Source organism: Vidua chalybeata, chromosome 14 (genome assembly GCF_026979565.1).
Source record: "Vidua chalybeata isolate OUT-0048 chromosome 14, bVidCha1 merged haplotype, whole genome shotgun sequence".
Taxonomy (NCBI): Eukaryota; Metazoa; Chordata; class Aves; order Passeriformes; family Viduidae; genus Vidua; species Vidua chalybeata.
In genome coordinates this window covers 15483056-15500475 of record NC_071543.1, presented here as the reverse complement: position 1 = coordinate 15500475, position 17420 = coordinate 15483056, and the positions used below count along the sequence as shown (strand labels likewise).

Sequence of the window (17420 nt, the reverse complement as noted above, 5' to 3'; positions counted from 1 at the left end):
TGGCACTGGATGAGCTTTAAGGTCCCTCCCATCCCAACCCATGATTCCACAGTTCCATCCCTGTGATCCTCAGCCACCCCAAGCACTGATGGGGCTGGAGCTGCTGCTGGGTCTGTGCATTCCCATTTCTCCTGGCAGGGAACCCCTCAGCTCAGGCTGGAACAAGGAGCTGCCCAGGCCTCCTGCTGCTCTGTCTGACAGGCAAACACAACCAGCAGATCAAAGCCAGGAGCAGGGCACAGCCCAGGAGCCTTGGAACTGCACACACAGGGGGTGTCCTCAGTAAACTGCAGGATCTGGAGTGAGAAGTGCCTTCAGCTGAATTCCCTTTTCCCCCTGAGGAGCACATGGGATCGATGTCTGCCTGCCCCTCCTGTCCGTGAGCCCGGCACATCCCCCACTCACTAATTGCTCCCAGTGCTTCTGCTTAGAGGAGATCAATGGAGCCTTTGCTCTCCAAGCTAAAAGAGAGTCTGACCTCGGGCCTGCTGCTCTGCAGCTCAGTGTGCCAGGCTTGATCCTGTCATTTCCTCAGAACAGTTTAAAGGGAAGAGGCAGGGGAACGGAGGCGGCTGGGAATGAGTTTAGGAGAGCTTTGTCATACTCGACTGTAGAGGGAATAAGATGGTAAAGAAATGGGTCAAGTGATTGAAAGGCAAGCGAGATGAGGAATCTCAGAGTCCTTGATTTGCCTGAGGTGTGGAAGGAGCTGATTTGTCAGATCTGCTTGAGAGAAAATGGTGACAGGGAGGAGTTTGAAGTGTCTGTAGCTCAAGTGAGGAATAACTCCGTGTTGGTTGAGCCAGGCTTTCATCAGGCAAGGTGAGGCTGAACACTTGGGTGCATTATTAGTGTCAAAGCCTAAGGAAGTGCAAGGAAACAGGATTTCCACAGCATCCAGGAATCCCACCTTCATTCCTTTATTCTCCCACTACAATTATTTCTGTTCATTTCTCCAGTTCAAAGGAGGAGGTTTCACTGCTGCAACTCAGCTGGTTTTGAACTTCCTGGAAAATATTTCCCCCAATACTCATGGGTTATGTTCAGTCACAGAAAGGGAATTGTTCTAATGTTTGAGAACTGTAACTTTTGGTCCTAATTTATTAAAAAACCAAAAGCACAACAGCAAAAAAAACACTCTGAAGGACAGACAAAAGCAATTTTTGGTCACCTAATTAGAGTAATTAAAGTTGATGGCTTCTGCTTTTAAAATGTAGTGTGTAAATATAAAAAAATAAGCTATGCTTTGATGCCAAATGGATCATTAAAGCTCTCATATTACCTCACCTTTTTAAATTGTGTGTTAATTGAATCCACAGTGTGTAGGTGGAGGCCATTAGGGCTGTGCCGGTTCTGTGAGCTGAGGATGAATATTTAAGGAGTTGGGAATGCTGTAGGGAGCTGCTTGCTTCAGCTGTTGCATCCAAGGGTGACTCCAGGGTTACAGAGTTCCTGGTGCCCTGGAATGTCCCTGAGGAGTGACCTCCCCCAGTGACCTCTGCCCTTCCTTGCTCCCGTGTGCTCCTGGCACAAACTGTCCTACAGAGCTGTGACCAGTGGCACGTGGAGTTCATTTGAAACAATTCCCAATCAAATTTGCTCAGTTTAGAGATTTTTAACTTAAAATTTGTTTAAAATCATTAACTGGCTCTCTATGGTCTGACCTAAACATTACCCTGTCTTTGGTAATCCCAGGGGAATCCTGTTATCCCTGTGTTTGTGTGGAGGTGACAGACCCTGGAATCACCTGAACCTTGCTGCCCCTTCCCTCTTTTCCTCTTTATATTTAATATGTATCCTAGATTTATGTTTTAATATGCAGAAGTCAAGGAAATATGAGAAACAAGCTTCAATTTTAGGGGTAAATAGAGTGACCATTCTTTGGATTTGGAGTTCTCCTTGGCCTTTACGGTCAGTGGAATCATCTCATGCTTTGTGGTTGAAATACCAGGGTAAAATCTGCTCTGTTTTCAAATGTTTATACATAAAAAAGCACTTGAAGTTCACTGGGGATAAGCATTTGCCATAATCTGATCAGTTTTTTGTTCAAAACCCATCAGTGTCTGCAAGGAGGAAGTGAGATTTAGATATGTACCCCAGAATTTCAGGGAATACAGGGTTTTTCATGTAGGAACTCATTTTCATTAAAAAAGAAACCCAACTTCTGCACATCTCTGATGTGAAACTCTTCATCACCATTGAATATTCCAACCTGAACCTGAAAAGGGGAAGGTTTTGGTGCAGAGAATAACTGAGTATTGTTGTTGTTTCAGGTGGCAGTTGGTTTGATGTTGGCCTGAAATGCTTGTGACAAGATGTCTTTTTAATAAGGCAGATATTCTGTTTATGTTTAGACATTGATACCATGACTCTGCTGTTGAATTTAGCACCTGTGACATTTAGTGGTAAACACCATTAATGGTCCTTCAGCATAAAATTGGAATGAAATCTGACAAAACCAATTTATTTCTGCAGAAGAGACAAATGAAGCTCTTCAAAATGAAGAAATTGGCCACAAAGATGATGACCAGAATCCAGTTTCCACTGATAATGTGGTATGTTTACCTTTCCTTTTCCATCAATTAATAACTCCTTAATTAATGTTGAGGTTGTTGTCCAGCACTTGTGTAAAGTCCTTCCTATTTGAGCTTTAAAACTGCACTAAAAGTTCTAAAACACAGCAGGACAAAACCCCTCAAACCTTCAATAGAAATGGTTGGGAGAGATGGTGCCCAAGAGACTCAGCTCCCCAACCTGCCTGAACCCCAGATTTTGTCATTTGAGACAACAATGGAACAAACCCAAGGAAGAGTTTCTTCATACTTTGTTCTGAAACACTGTAACAAAAATTTCTAAAAATGCACTTAAAATTGGACTAAAATACATTGAATTTGCATAAGAGATAGGGTTTTCCTATTTGAAATTCTAATCTGTTCCTTCCCCTCCTATTTTAAAAAGTGTCTGAGAAGGGGAAAGTGAATGTTTGGCAGTTATATAGAGACTCTTCCCTCAAGCTGAGTCTGAAACCAAAAACATTTGAGTCCCAGTGTTCCTGAGGGTCTGATGGAGCAGCAGAACTCAGGGACATCAAAGCTCTGAGCTGTTGTCACTTCAGCTGGGCTGGCAGACACTGGAGCACACAAAATGTGCTTTATCCTCCCTGCCTTCAGCACAGGCTTGGGAGCTTGGTGAGTCTGCCAGGGAGAGCTGGGAATGCCCCTGGAAGGATTTCTCCTCAGTGATTTCAGGGAAATTCCTGGTATGCAGGCAGGAGGGACCACATGCTACAGGAAAAAACTGAATTAGCACCTCAGGAATGACCCATGGACATGGATTGGGTCAGTGGGGGCTCCTCCCTACAATGGGTTAACCACCATCCTAAAAAAACAGGAAAATTGCTTTAACTTATTATGGACACGTTCAAAAATGTTCACAACTGTCAAAACAATTAAGAACAGTAAAAAACCTCAGGACGTATTTCTGAGTCTTAGTCAGTGTTAAGCTTGGCCTTAACACTGTGCTTTAGGTATCTTTAGAAACCCAGTATAAAAAGCTCCCCAAATTTTTGTCAGTTAGGTGAAAAGGTCCATATTTGTGCATTTGGAAGTGTCCTTTGGATCAGCACCCCTACAGCTAAGGGCATTTCCCTTGCACTGTGGCCAGGGAGGGTCAGAGGAGAACTCTGATTTCTTCAGGCCAGGAGTAGCTCAGGATTTGCTGTGATGGCTGCTTTATCCAGAGGGATAAATGTCCAGACCCTCCTTCACAGCAACAGAGCAGAGCAGGGGCTGTGAGGAGATAAATGTGCAGCTTAAAGTCAAAAAGCTGGGCCAGGGAGCTCCTCCTCTGTCAACAGCTCGAGTCTCCATGGCAGCAGCTCCCACTGGATTCCTGCTGGATCTCCTGGCTGAGGTGCATGATTGCCATCTAATGGGGCTGCACGGCTCAGAACTGCTCAGGAGCCAGCACAGAGCTCTCCTTCCTTCCTCCTTCATCATTTATCCTTCATCCTTCCTCCTTGCTCCTTCATCTCTCATCCTTCTCCCTTCCACCTTCCTCCTTCCTCCCTCCTGCCCCTTGGGGATGTGGATCCCCATTTGTTTGTCTCCTCTGTGTGTTGGAATGAACTGTCTGCTTCTGTTTCAGAAAATAGAAATTTTAGATGATGAGGAGAGTGATCTGATCAGCAATTCTGAAGTGGATCAGATGAGTTCTCTTTTGGATTACAAGGTGAGTGATTGGGCCATGTCAGGGACAGTGGGATAATCCCCAGGGAATGCAGGGGGTGGATCTGTCAGTAATTCAGCAAAAGCCTGTGGGATCCTGAGTTCCTCTGCTGTTTTCCCAGTGTGCACATCATGCCCTCATCCCCTCATCCCACCTCCAGCCATTTTATCCATGCTTCATCCCAAATGGGCTGTATTTCTGAGTTTTAGTCAGTGTTAAACTTGGCCTTAACACTGTGCTTTAGGTATCTTCAGAAACTCAGTATAAAAAGCTCCCCAAATTTTTGTCAGTTAGGTGAAAATGTCCATATTTATGCATTTGGAAGTGTCCTTTGGATCAGCATCCCCTTTTGTCCAGAGCTGCACTCCCTCCATGTGTCCCAGCAAAGGGATTTATGGAGCACCCCAGCAGAATTGTGCTTGGAATGCTGCGATGCTTTTCCTGCAGCGTGGTGCTGCCACTCTGGAAGGCACTGAACAGCTGGAGGGAATCCTCTGCTGGAGTGGGGGGATCTGAGGAGAAGGCATTCCCCAGGACATGTCTGGAAGTGGTGGCTGTGGGAGGGAGAGAAGCACTTGGATCCTGCTAGCTCCTGCCTCCTGCTGAGGGTTGTGCCTGTGCTGCTCTCCCAGGAGTTGCCACAATTCCACCTTTCCTTGAGCTTTTACCTCCATTGCTGATTTTTTTTTTTTCCCTAAGAAACCAGGTCTGTTCTCCTGATAATAATCAATCACCAAAACAATAAACAGATCATCTCTTCAGAACAGAAATTCCTCCTTCCAGCAGTGTTTTCCTGGGAAGGGCAGTGGAGAATGAATCAGGAGAGGGAATGACCTTTTCTTAATGTCACCTGTCAGCACAGTGAGAGGCTTGTTGTGACAGTGCCCTGCAGAGCCAGGGCTTTGTGTGACAGCACTGATTACTCCCTGAGTTTTCTGCCTAAACCTGAATTCTTCCTGGGCTGGGTAAAATCCAGAGCCAAACAGGCAACTGCTAAGTATCCATAGGGAAGAACTCAGCTGATTTTTTATGGAAGCTTCAGAATTTCAGCCCAAATATTCCTCTCTCATTCCCAGAGCTGTTATCACCTGGAACAGTGTGGTAAGCAGTGCTTTCACTGAAAAAAATGTGAATTTTCTGGGGAAAAAACAACAAAAATACAACCATTTTTAAAGGCTTGTTGCAAACCTTTAGAGCATCATGTAGTCACAGCTTTTCATGTCAACTAAAGCTGAATTCCATCCACTGTGAGCATGAATATCATATTTTTTTCATTATTCTCTCATGAGCTGGTGCTATTAAGCAGAGCCCTTCTGCAAAAATGAGCAATGCCTTTGATCTTGTAACCTAAATAAACAGTTTGATTGTCATGATCTTTGCAAAAGTGAATAACCAGAGAAAATGAATTTTAGCTCTGCACTGATCAACAGGTTTAGCATTTTGATCCAATAAGTTTGAAATAGAAGAGATACTTGGAAATACTTACCAAATCTGAACTTTTAATTAAGAGATTTGCAAGTGTTGATTGGGAAAGTGCCTTTTTAACCAAAGCACACAAATTATTGATATTTCTTCACTTTGTAATATATTACATCCAGTTCCATCCCCATAATCAACTCTGTGGAGGTTGGAACTAAATGATCTTTGAGGTCCCTTCCAAACTGTTCTGTCACTGTGTGATATTCCTGCTTATTCTGTAAGCCAGGGGATCCTGAGGAGCTTGGTGAGCTGACACTTGATCCACATCAAGCCCAGCTGTTATCTTTTAATTCATGGCAGCTTTGAGGAATTTTCAAGTCATTCTCCCTGTTTTTTGTGTCAAGCCTTCTGCTGCAATAATGGAATTTATTCACTGTCTCTTCTCGCAGCCCCCTGATCACTTCCAGGAAGAGATCTGGGCTTTGGTTGTCCTTGTCACTAAAAATAGTTTGGTTTTAACCCAGGGGTGTTTAGGTGTGGTTATTCCAATGCTTTGTCCTGTCCCATCCCTGTAGGGATTTAACAGACACGTGGATGTGGCTCTTGGGGACAGGGTCAGTGGTGGCCTTAGCAGTGCTGGGGAATGGTTGGGCTCAGTCTTAGAGGGCTTTCCCAGCCTAAAGGATTGCATGGTTCTGAGATCATTCCCAGAGCTCTCTGGTTCCCCCACAGAATGAAGAAGTCAGGTTCATCGAGAGTCAGCTGGAGAGCCACAAACAGAAATACTTTGAGCTGCAGACGTTTACCCGGAGTTTGATACTTGCAATTAAATCAGATGATAAGGAACAGCAGCAGGTAAATCCTGGAGCAGGTTTAATATCCTTGTTTAATATAGAAAAAGTTTGTCCTTTTGTGTTGCATCCCTCCCTTGGGTTTACTCCACAGGCTCAAATTATGATTGAAAATCTCAAATAATTTTCTCACTGCTGACATAAAACCACACCTAACAATGTATATACCATATATTAGGTATGTTTTTCCCTTGTAGGCTCTGCTTTCAGACTTACCTCCTGAACTTGAAGAGATGGATTTCAACCACACGTCCCCGGAGCCCGACGATACCTCATTCAGCCTCTCGTCCCTGTCGGAGAAGAACGCCTCAGACAGTTTGTGATCCCTCTTTCCTGCAAGAGACACAGCACAAACCCCACGGGAGGTGCAGGGCTCAGGGGAGAGACAGAGGCTTTTGCTCTGCAGTGTTCTCAGCCTGTGCTGGAGGGCAGCTCTGGCTCCTCACAGCCTTGCACTGCCCAGGAATTGGCAATGCTGGGTTTGGAAAAACAAAGAACTGGGTGAGGGAAGGGTTCACTGGTAGCAGCTTGGCCTTGGGTAGGATTAACTTTGACTCTCCAGAATAACTCTGTAGCAAAGTCTTTTTGAGCAGGGATACAAGAGTGGGAAACACACACAGTGAATTCTCCAGCTCCATGTGCTCCCCAGGCCTGTTTATTATATTTTTCCCCATTTTTACTCAGGTAGGTGGACTAAAAATTGGGGATCCAAATAGAATAACAGGCTTTCTCTGAGTTGTGCTTGAAAACCTGAAATTAAACTGAAGTGTTTTTCGTTTTCTGATTTGAGATTGTTAAATCTTCCATTTTTCTGACCAAAATAGCTGAAAAACCTTGAAAGGCTAACTGAAAAATTTGAATTAACATGAATAAATTATGAATGCAAAGAAGCAGTGATAAGTGTTGGAAGAAATGAGGTGCAAATGGGAACCCTGATAGCTTCAGGACACAACTTCCTAATACAGTAGCAATGGGATTGGATGTTTACACTCTTTAGAGTTTAATGATTGTAGTCTCACTTTTTATTTGTCAAAGCCTGAATGCTAAAGTACTGCTTATTATTTTAATTCCTGGGTATATATTTTTCCACAAACTTTGCTCCAGTTTACCAAGCCAGTCAGAATTCCACAGCTGTCATTGCATCCTGAAAGGTTTTCCAGTGTTGGAAGTGAGCTTTGCACATCTGGTTTGAAGCCCTGCCTGGTGCATTTTTTTGGCAAGTGCCATTTCTAAACTGTGATCTGGATTGCAGGCAGGGGCTGAACTGAATTTCTTCTTTCCCAGAGCTGTTGGCACTGAATCCCTTCACTCCTGTGGTGGAATGGCTGTGCAGAGATGTGCAGGTGGATTCAGTGGGGTGTGCTGGTGCCCAGGGAATGCCTGGCCTTGCCAGTGGTGCTGTGGTTGAGTTGTCAGGGTGCTGACCAGTCCAAGGCAGGTCTCAATCCTGGAGCTCTTCTCCTCCAGGATGGTTCTGTGGGATGCTGCAGGTCCCTGCCCGTGGCATTGATGCTCCAATTCCAACCTGGATTTCCCTCAGCAAGCATTTTTCACACAGATACTTGAATCTGGTAAAAAAACTGATCTTCCCATTTTATGCCAAATAATAATTGACTCTGGGGAGTCTTTGTTCATGCAGTAAGTTACGCCCTTAATTTCAGTGGGAGGTCCAAGGTGTAGCTCAGAAAATCCAGAGTGCTGGGGAAATAACACCTTTTTTCCTTTAATACTGGGATTAGGCTCAGGTTTTAGGGTTTTCTCAGTCTGATCAGTTCCTCCCTAATCACTTGTACAGCTCTTTTTGTTTAGTATCAGTAGCGAGCTCTGTTCTTTCAGGTTTTTAGTCTCTCCTCTCCTTGGACACGAGGAGCTTTTAGCAATACTGTAAAATACCAGCTGCAGAAAGGGCAGGAACAGCTTTAAAAGGTGTTCTGAAAAACCAAAAGTCTCACAGTTCTGCCCCCTGTACAATTCTGTAAGTTCCCAACAGAGCTACCCTTCCACAGGGAAAGCCCAGAGTTCCAGGCTGCTGGGCCTGGGTGTGAGCTGAGGCATTAAAACTGTGAGTGGAAATGAGGTTTGTGAGCAGAGCTCACAGTGCTGGCCTTCACAGGGAGGGCAGAGCTGAGCTGGAATTCTCTGAAAAACTCATTTATAAAGAGTTTTCTATGCCAGGCCGACAATGGTTTCTATTGCTGTTCTCTTTAGACAGGAAATTTGTGCCACTGACAATGAAACCTCTTGTTTTCTGTGAAATTTACAAAAAATAGTGCTGGGATTTGCCACTATTTGGACCCTATTTTCCTGCTTCTTCCACTTGAATTCCCGTGAGAGAGGGCGGGATACTCTTAACAGAAGTTCTCAATTTCATGGTCAATTAAATCATCTGCCTTTCTACAAGAAAATCTTCCATTGATGATTCCTATTTTGCTGTCTTGCTGCTATTTTATATCCAAACAAATCGAAGGAATGAATTTTGAATGAACTGTGCTGGGTACAAGCAATGATGTCAGTCCCTGTTCTCCAGGAATCCTCTTGGATGTGCAGCTGAGATGAGCTGCAGTCAAGGCCCACCCCATCCCTGGGGATGCTCTGTGGTCCTTTCTCCTGTGAGGAGACAAAACACAGCCTGGGACTCTTGACAACACTACAGGATAGTCGGAAAAAAAGAGGATAAATTCTATCCCTGAATAACAAAATCTGGGGAGGAAAATGCTCCACAGCTCCTTGGCTGTTTTTTTTTTTCAGTGTCAGTGTGTATTTCCAACAAAAATGGAATGACTGTTACCATTAGTGGTGGTTAAATGTTGGTGGAGAGCAGTGGGGGTGGCTCTGGGGTGGGTTTGGGTTCAGGGTTTCCCTTGTCTGTAGGACAGTAACAAGCACCTGCAGTAAGTGCAGTTCATCATTCCATAACCTTCCATAGGAGATGGAGCTCATGCTGTGCTTTTCAGAGTGACAGAAGTCAGGGTCAGAAAGGGTGACCCCTTTGTGTCCCAGTGAGTGACTGTACTGGGAATTATCACTGCAGCAGAAGGGCCTCGTGCTCGTGGTTGTATCACCTTCCTGTGGCCATGTATCAGTGTTTGACCATCCTGCAAAGTCTCATTTACTTTGTCCATGAACAATGACTTCCCTGGCACTGTTCATTCCTAAAGCATCCATGGGAGCATCAGTGGTGTCTTTCTGAAGAAACCCAGGTGGGAAAGTAGCCCAGAACAGACACTTTACCCAGAGGCTGGAAGGTTAAAACCCTATTTCCTGGAGCTCTGCCTGCTTCCCTCTCCCTGCAGGTGATGCTTCAGTCACATCCATAGGTCTGACAGGAGTAACAGTAGCAGGAAATATTCCAATAAAAGAATAAATACTCCAGTAGGTGAATTTGGGACAGGTTTACCTGAGCAGATGAACCGTACGAGGTTTCTGGAGTGCCCGGCCCTGGAGGCAGCTCTGCACTTTAATCTCTCCAAGTATTTCTTTTCACTAAGGCAATAAAAAATGTGAAATGAGGAGTTTGGGGCTTTGCAGCCCTGTGAGTGAGAAAAAGAGTGTCCTGGTTCTGTCCTCACCTTGAACTGGGCAGCAGCTTTAGAGTCTGCTCCCCAGAGGGAGAAGCTGTGTCTGCTGCTGGGCTCAGACAGGTGAGGTGCTGGAACAAACCAGCAGCATCCTGGACATCCTGGCTTGGGAATGGCAATCCCTGCTTCACATGGATCTGCCCTCCCCTGTGGGACCTCCTGCCCTGCTGTGTCCCTGACACTGAACACAAAGCCCTGCACAGCACTGACCTTGCTGCTGGCCTCTGCTCTCAGGCTGTGAGGAGGGACAGGGATGTGCACCAAGGGAATAGCGCAGAATTCCTGGCACAGGAGCAATGCGTAACCTGGGCCAGCCCAAAGCTTGATGTCCAACCCCCAGCCCCTGCCCAGCTCCCCCACACCAGGGGCTGAAGGGCTGCAACCTGGCCAGACTCTGCTTTTCTGCCCCAAATCCTCCCAGCTCAGGCTGGGAGGTGCCTGAGGAAAGTTAGGGATGGTCAGTGAGCGAACTCCACCTGGCTGCCGAGAACACGAGCTGGATTGTGGTGCTTGATTCCTTTAATCGAGAATGTTTTACCACATTGACCACATGTGAAATCTGAAAAGTTTTGGGGAGAAAAAAATAGTCAAAGCAGCACTACAAAATGGGTGTTTTCCATGGAAGAGCAGGAGTTTAGAGTATTTATTGCTCTGAAAAACAGCAGCTGCTTTGGTCAGAAGGCAACAGAAACAGGGCAGAGCCTTGGGCTTTTGGGGGTTCTTTTCCCACAAAGGAGCAAATGCTCTTGGCTGAAGGAGGTGTTCAAGGATGTTCCTGGAAGGAAGACAGTTCAGGTCAGTGCTTTGGCTCTGGAACAGTTTCCCATGTTACTGAACTAAGTCACTAACTCTTTTCCAGCTCTGTTTTACATTTTACACAATGCTACCTCTGAAACGTGACACCCCTTAAACCCACACAGAAAATGTGAACTTAGGATTTTTTTTTTAAACCTTTTATAGGCAATAAATTATTCCCAACATGCACCCTTCAGTTTGTGTTTAGTTTTTGCTCAGTGTGAGCCATCACTTTGCTTTTATTTAAATGCTGTTTTTCTGTATTTGTGTTCATCACAATCCGTGGAGAAGGAAATAATGGAATATTAGGGAGAAAAGCTTAGCATATGTTAATGGGAGGAAATATTTCTGTTAAAGCTGAAAGATGGTGGGGTGGCTGTGCTGGTTTTGGTGCAGTTACTGTGAGAAATGGGTATTACCCTTAATTCTGGTATTAATTGTTGGAACATTGCTCAGTGCATCAGATAAGTTAATCTGAGAGAGCAGTCAGTGATCTCAGCACTGTAAGGAAAAGGGTTTTACACTTTCTGAGACTTCACAGTTCATAAATACCTCCACAGATTTGTGTTTCAGTTATTTCCCTTTTTTTCCCCATAACTTTATAGAGAGACCTTGTAGAAAGAATTTTGAAGTGTTAAAATGGGTCAGTAACAAAGTGAGGTCAAATGTAGATTTAGACCACGTTTGTATTCAAGTTTCATCTGAAAAGGGTTCCTTGAATTTCCCCTGTCACATTTCCCTCCCTGGAGCACAGGGGGAGGGTGGCAGGATGCACAAGGGAATGAGGCACAAGGAGGCAGAAATGAAGGTTCTGGGCTTTAGTCAAGAAAATTTCAATAAACTAAAAGGTTTCTGTGCTGTGGAAAACAAGAGTTTCTGCTTTATCTGCAGATTTTGTGAAATGCAGTTCAAAAAGTCATTGGCAAATCCACCGAGTTGTGCTGGGGGAAAATTGTCTTCTCCAGTAGGAATTTTATCATTTCTGGGGTTATTTCTGGAATTACTGGGTGTGTGTGAACACACAGATGCAGATTTACAATGTGCACAGATACACTGAACTTGATCACAGTAGTTCTACAAAGGTATTTTAACTTGAAATGTTAATGAAATTCTTCTCAAATATATTTCATTTCCTCTTATTTTTGTGTCTTGCTGCATATCAATTGCATAGTTCTGAAAATTAGTCAAATACATCCATACAAATATGGTTTATGTCCTTGCAACTGGTAACTTTTAGGCTTGGAAATTTATGAAAATGCCCATAATAATGACATTTCTAAGTGATCTTGGCAAATAAACCAACTGCTGTATTTATGAAGAGATAATGAATCTTCTGCCGTGATAAGTTCTGCTTTATTTTCACTGTAGGAATCAGTTTCATTTAAAAAAAAATATTCTGAAAATTTACATATTATTGTATAACTTGGGTGTTTTCCTTCACCTGCAAAACAGGATAATTGATGATTTAAAATCTTTTATCATTTCCTTTTGGGCCAATTCCTTAAGCTTTGTAACCTTATATTCCTACGTTTCTGTGTGAAAATCACTATTTATATTTCATTTTTATGATTTGTATCAGTACGTGTAGCAAAGAAACTACTACAAACCTTCAACTGAAGTACCTCCACTATGGTCCAGGACACCTGATCTGGGCGTTTGGAGTGCCAGATGCCCAGAGAAACAGTCCAGACGTTTGTATTGAGTTGGTTTTCTGTGTATATAAAGGGTATTTATAATCTTGTATTAACAGAGTCATCATTGGAAATGCTGATTTCCTGCTTTAGAAGCCTGCTCAGCTATTTTTATATAAAATGTTGGTCTTCGCCTTAATTTTTCTTTTTTTTTTTTTTTTTTGGTGAAAAGTTGTGCCATAGATATTTTAACTTATCCACAGATCCTTTACAGAGTTTGCTTTGACTTCTCTTAATTAATTATTTTTTCCTCAAATTGTCCTAATTCATTTTCTCCTCCAAATGCATCTCAAGGTTGGTTTGCTTTCTTAATTTTATTTTACTTTTTTTTTTTTTTTGGAAGTTCTGGAAGATCCCTTCATCTGCATGCTTTGGTAGCTCAAGTTTTTCCTCTGTAGTTTATTGTTTATAGTTTAGAAGAACCTTTTATTGAACCCCCCCTGAAGTAATGCTTGTACAAATGTATTTAGGGTGGCCCAGATGGTCAGAGAAAAGGGCTATTTAGCATTGGTAAATTTGTCTACTGACTCAAGGATATTTTTCTACGTCTGTCAAGTTTGGGACTATGGAGAAATGAAATAAAGGTGAACTAACTCCTTTTCCTATATGAACTTCTCTGTTTCTGTCTTTACTAATGGCCTTGTGAAAGTTCAGTTCTGTTCAGAGCAACAAGAATTAAATTCACATCAGGGCTCAGCCCTAATTCTTCAGTTCCCACCATATAAATGAATTTATTAGTTATGGAGTGGCTTTTCAGAATTGGAATTTTATAGAGAACTTGGAGCCCCCTGTCCCAGGAGCAGTGAAATGTCCCTTCCCAAAACGGGATTTGTTCACGGGAGGGGTTGAGCTGTGGGGCTTCTTAAAAGCTGTTTTTAAGCTAAATGTGAGCTCTTTGTGCTCTTTTCATCCCATCCCTTGGCATTTCCTAAGTTAAAAATCCCCAGAGCTAAGTCCGGTGACCTCTGGCCTCCGCCCCAATCCACGTGGATGGAAACTGAGGCAAGTTCTTGGAGCTGGTGCTGTTGGCTCTGGAGCGGCTGTGGGGCTGGAAGGGGCAGCCCGGCTGTGCTGGGCTCAGGAGTGAAACTTCATTCCAGCCCAGGAGCGGTGAAACAGGGCCCGCAAGGAAAAGGGTTTGGTGCGGGCAGGGATACGGGAGCGACGTGCAGCCAGGCCCCGCAATTCCCGCATCCCACAGCTCCTGGGTCCCGCAGCTCCTGGGTCCTGCAATTCCCGGGTCCCGCAATTCCCGGATCCTGCAATTCCCGGGTCCTGCAGCTCTCAGATCCCGCAATTCCCGGATCCTGCAATTCCCGGGTCCTGCAGCTCTCAGATCCCGCAATTCCCGGATCCCGCAGCTCTCGGATCCTGCAGTTCCCGGATCCCACAATTCCCGGATCCCGCAGCTCCCGCATCCCGCAATTCCCAGGTTTCGCAATTCCCGCATCCCGCAGCTCTCGGGTCCTGCAGTTCCCGCATCCCGTAATTCCCGGATCCCGCAGCTCCCGGGTCCCGCAGCTCCCGCATCCCTCATCCCGCAATTCCCATCCCGCAATTCCCGGCCGCCTCTGGTGGCACGGGCTGGCCGGTGGCGGTGGCCGCGTCCTGCGGGTCCCACGGGCACACGCTCCCCCGGCTCCTCTCCTGCGCTGCAGATCTGCACAATCCCGATTCATGAAACTCCCGACGCTCCAGAGTCACCCAAACTCCGAGCTCAGCCCAGTCCAGCTTTGGAATTACGGCTGCAGAGAGGGAGGGTAAAACCAGAGAGAACATGGATGGAGAGGAGTTCAATCTGTGTGACCCTAAAGATTTATTAACCAATGTTCCTGGGGGCCTGAACTCGGGTGTTTTGGGAAAAAAACAAGTCGGGTTTTTGGGAAAAAAGCGAGGCGGGTGGTGCTGCAGCTCCATTGCCACCTGGTGGCAAAAACCCCGGGAATTGGAGAAAAAATGCCTTGAACTGTCCCCATACTTCATATTTCAGGATGAACAACTGTTTTTGTCTCCATGAAGAATCAAATATTAAAATAAATCTGGCATTTAGTAAAGTGGAGACTGAGATCAGACCGAAGGTGCAGCCATAAACCAGGAGCACATTCCAGTTTAATTTTTCCACATGGATTTAGGTTTGGGGACACCAAAGTTGTACCATGGGATGAGGTGATGTGTGAGCAGCAGGGACAGCTGGGGTGGCCACTCCAGCTCCATGTTCCTGCTGCAAGGAGTAAGGGGAAGGGCCATGGGAGGAGAAAGAAACTGGGGAAAAAAAAGGTGTTTTCTGGTTATTTACTTGAAGTTGTTATTTCAGTGGGGAAGGAAGCAAGGAGGAAAGGGCAAGAAATGTGAATTTTTTCAGATTTTACCTACTATTTGATCTTGCTCTTTGGTTATATCTTCCTGGAAATGTGGAATAATCTTGGACTGTGTAGAATTTTTTCACTAGAAAAAGCTCATTTGACTTTTTTTGAAAGAAAAATTCTCCTGAGCCTCAATCTTCCCTGCAGTCACCTCTTTTCTGTTAAATGTGAAATTTTCAATTAAAAGCCCTTTACCTCTTTCTTCCAAAGCTTTTGGGCTCAGTCAGAATTCAGAGGATTTGAAGTGAATTTGAAGGAGTCACCCAGCAGGTCCCACCCCCTCAAGGATGGACAGGAGAGCCCATTTTGGGAAGGCCAAATCCTTGGAATGGCACCTGGGAAAAGACACCCCATCAGGTCAATGACCATGGGTTAATTAACCTGAATTTGATGTTCTGCTAATCATTTCACAGTTGCAAACCCATTGCAACCAAACCCCCCCAGGCCTTCATTCCCATAATAGTAATAAATGGCTCACTGTGATCCGAACTATAAACAGACTTCATGAATTCTGCCAGAAACTGAATATTGAATTATTTCTCTATGCCCACATGTCTTTCCTGGTTTGCTTAATTCTGCCAAATATTTAGCTCAGCCTTCTCTTCTCTCAGCAACCCACACTCTCCCGGCTACATCATCCCATTTTTGGACCATTATTTAGAATTTCAGGCTTTTTACAGAGCCTGGCCAAGGAATCAAAACTGATCAGGGAGGAATTGAACCAGCTCAGTTCTTGGGTGGGGATCTGGTGGTGGCTCCTCACGAGACACAGCCGAGCAGCAGGGTTTCACCCCAGCTGGCTCTTTCACCCCAGTAAGGCTGGCACAGGCTCCCTGGTTTAGCCCTTTTTGGGAAAAATCCCACTGGAAAGTGTCTTTTGCCTAGCCTGGGCCATGGGAACAGGATGGGAAGATTTTTGCGTGTTCTACAACCACGCTTCAGAAATACATGATTTTCTATTGTTTAAAATATTAATTAATCTATTTTTTTTTCATACAAAACCCTGGAGTGTGTGTGGCTGAAAATGCCATTTCTTGCTGCCACGGGAGGCTGTGAGCTGGCTCGACGCTGCTCTGATCTGTGTCCTCAGCAAGAAGCAGGACTCACAACTTTCAGAGCAAGTGCTGCTGATAGCCTGAAGACGGGTAGAAAATACTGACAAAATAACGTCAGCAATTAGCAGTAAAACCCCCTGAATTTGTGCACATACTCCCAAATAAAGACTCCTATCACCTTTGCAGATTATTTTCAACCGGTTTTCCCCTCTTTAGTTCAGCTGAAGAAGCTGAGCTACGATGAAACCGTGGAGTGCCCTCCCTGATGTGCCCTGTCCTGGGGGAGCAGGAGCAGCTGGGGCTCCCGGGGCCATTCCCTGCCCTGCTCCCAGCCTGGGGACAGGAATGGGGACAGGGATGGGGACAGGGATGGGGACAGGGACGGGGACAGGGACGGGTGGCAGTGCCAGCTGCTCGCTGCTCCCACGCCGGAGCCATGTGTTGATTCGCTCTGTAATTGATTTGGACAACTCGAGGCAATCGGTTTCCAAGATACCACATCCTTCAGATATTTAAAACCCCTCTCCCTGGCAGTGCATTATATTTAAATGTCGATGGATGATCCGGGTGTGTATTTATAGCCACGCTCAGATGGGCTCTGGGAATGGGCCGTGGATGGCCGGGCAGGGAAGGGTGTGTGGCTGGAATCCTGAGGGGGCTGGGGCAGTGGGGGCCCCTCTGAGTCACCCCAAAATCAATTTCTCACCACGGGTCAATGCATCAGAGGTTCTGCTGGCTCCACCACGCTGGGCTTCAGTGCAGCTCCAGTTAACAGCCAGGCCACCAGCAGTAATCAGAGACTGATTTCAGATTTTCCCTCACAAGTGACTCCAGATTTCCCACCCAGGGGCAGTGACTGCTCCAGCCAGGTGAGGGACATTTTGTTTGCTGCTCCTGTCCTTCCTCACCACTGCCATGGCTCACACAGGGATCACTCCCTTCCAGCAGCGAATGTTGGCTTCCTGGATAAAGCAAATTTCCAAAGAAGAGAGAGGAAACTGCTGTGATGTCACTCTGGATGTCCAGAAAAAGAAAAAGAAAAAAAAAAAAAAAAAAGGAAATATTGGTTAAATTGGTCAAGTATTATGAGACCTGGAGCTGCACACGCATCTTGTGAGCTCGGGGTTTCAATGCCTGGAAAGAAAACTTGTGTACGTAGACGAGGGGACAGCTGTGAGGCAGGCAGGAGAGGCAGAGGTAACGCGGGAGGTGGGTGGGGACAGGGACACGCGGGTCACCCATCCTGGAGCGGCTGTGCAGCTGCAGCTCGCAGCAGCAATGACAGGCAGTGCCTGGAGAGGCAGAGCTCCCAAACTCCTGCTTTGGGCTTCTCCTGCAAGAGGAACACTCACCCAGATCCTGAGGCCTGGCATGAGCCCAGCTTGGGCAATGTAGAGCTTTCCTTGTTTTAGCCCAAAACGAGCTGTAAAATACTCTAAGA

At 45.4% G+C, this 17420-nt stretch overlaps 1 protein-coding gene across 5 annotated transcripts in view; it reads left to right on the top strand.

Annotated features, from left to right (window-relative positions):
• The window catches only part of HDX (highly divergent homeobox), a 40861-nt gene extending 27693 nt beyond the window's left edge, over positions 1 to 13168 (top strand). For 4 of the 5 annotated variants that reach the window (XM_053955789.1, XM_053955790.1, XM_053955791.1 and 1 more), the window contains 4 exons: positions 2476 to 2555; positions 4147 to 4230; positions 6379 to 6501; positions 6695 to 13168. In XM_053955789.1, coding sequence (XP_053811764.1) covers positions 2476 to 2555; positions 4147 to 4230; positions 6379 to 6501; positions 6695 to 6820 — 413 coding nt within the window. In that variant the 3' untranslated portion in view covers positions 6821 to 13168. Of the gene's footprint in view, positions 1 to 2475; positions 2556 to 4146; positions 4231 to 6378; positions 6502 to 6694 lie in introns of those variants that run through there. The other variant, XM_053955793.1, reaches the window with a different exon arrangement.
• The last annotated feature ends 4252 nt before the right edge of the window (positions 13169 to 17420 follow it).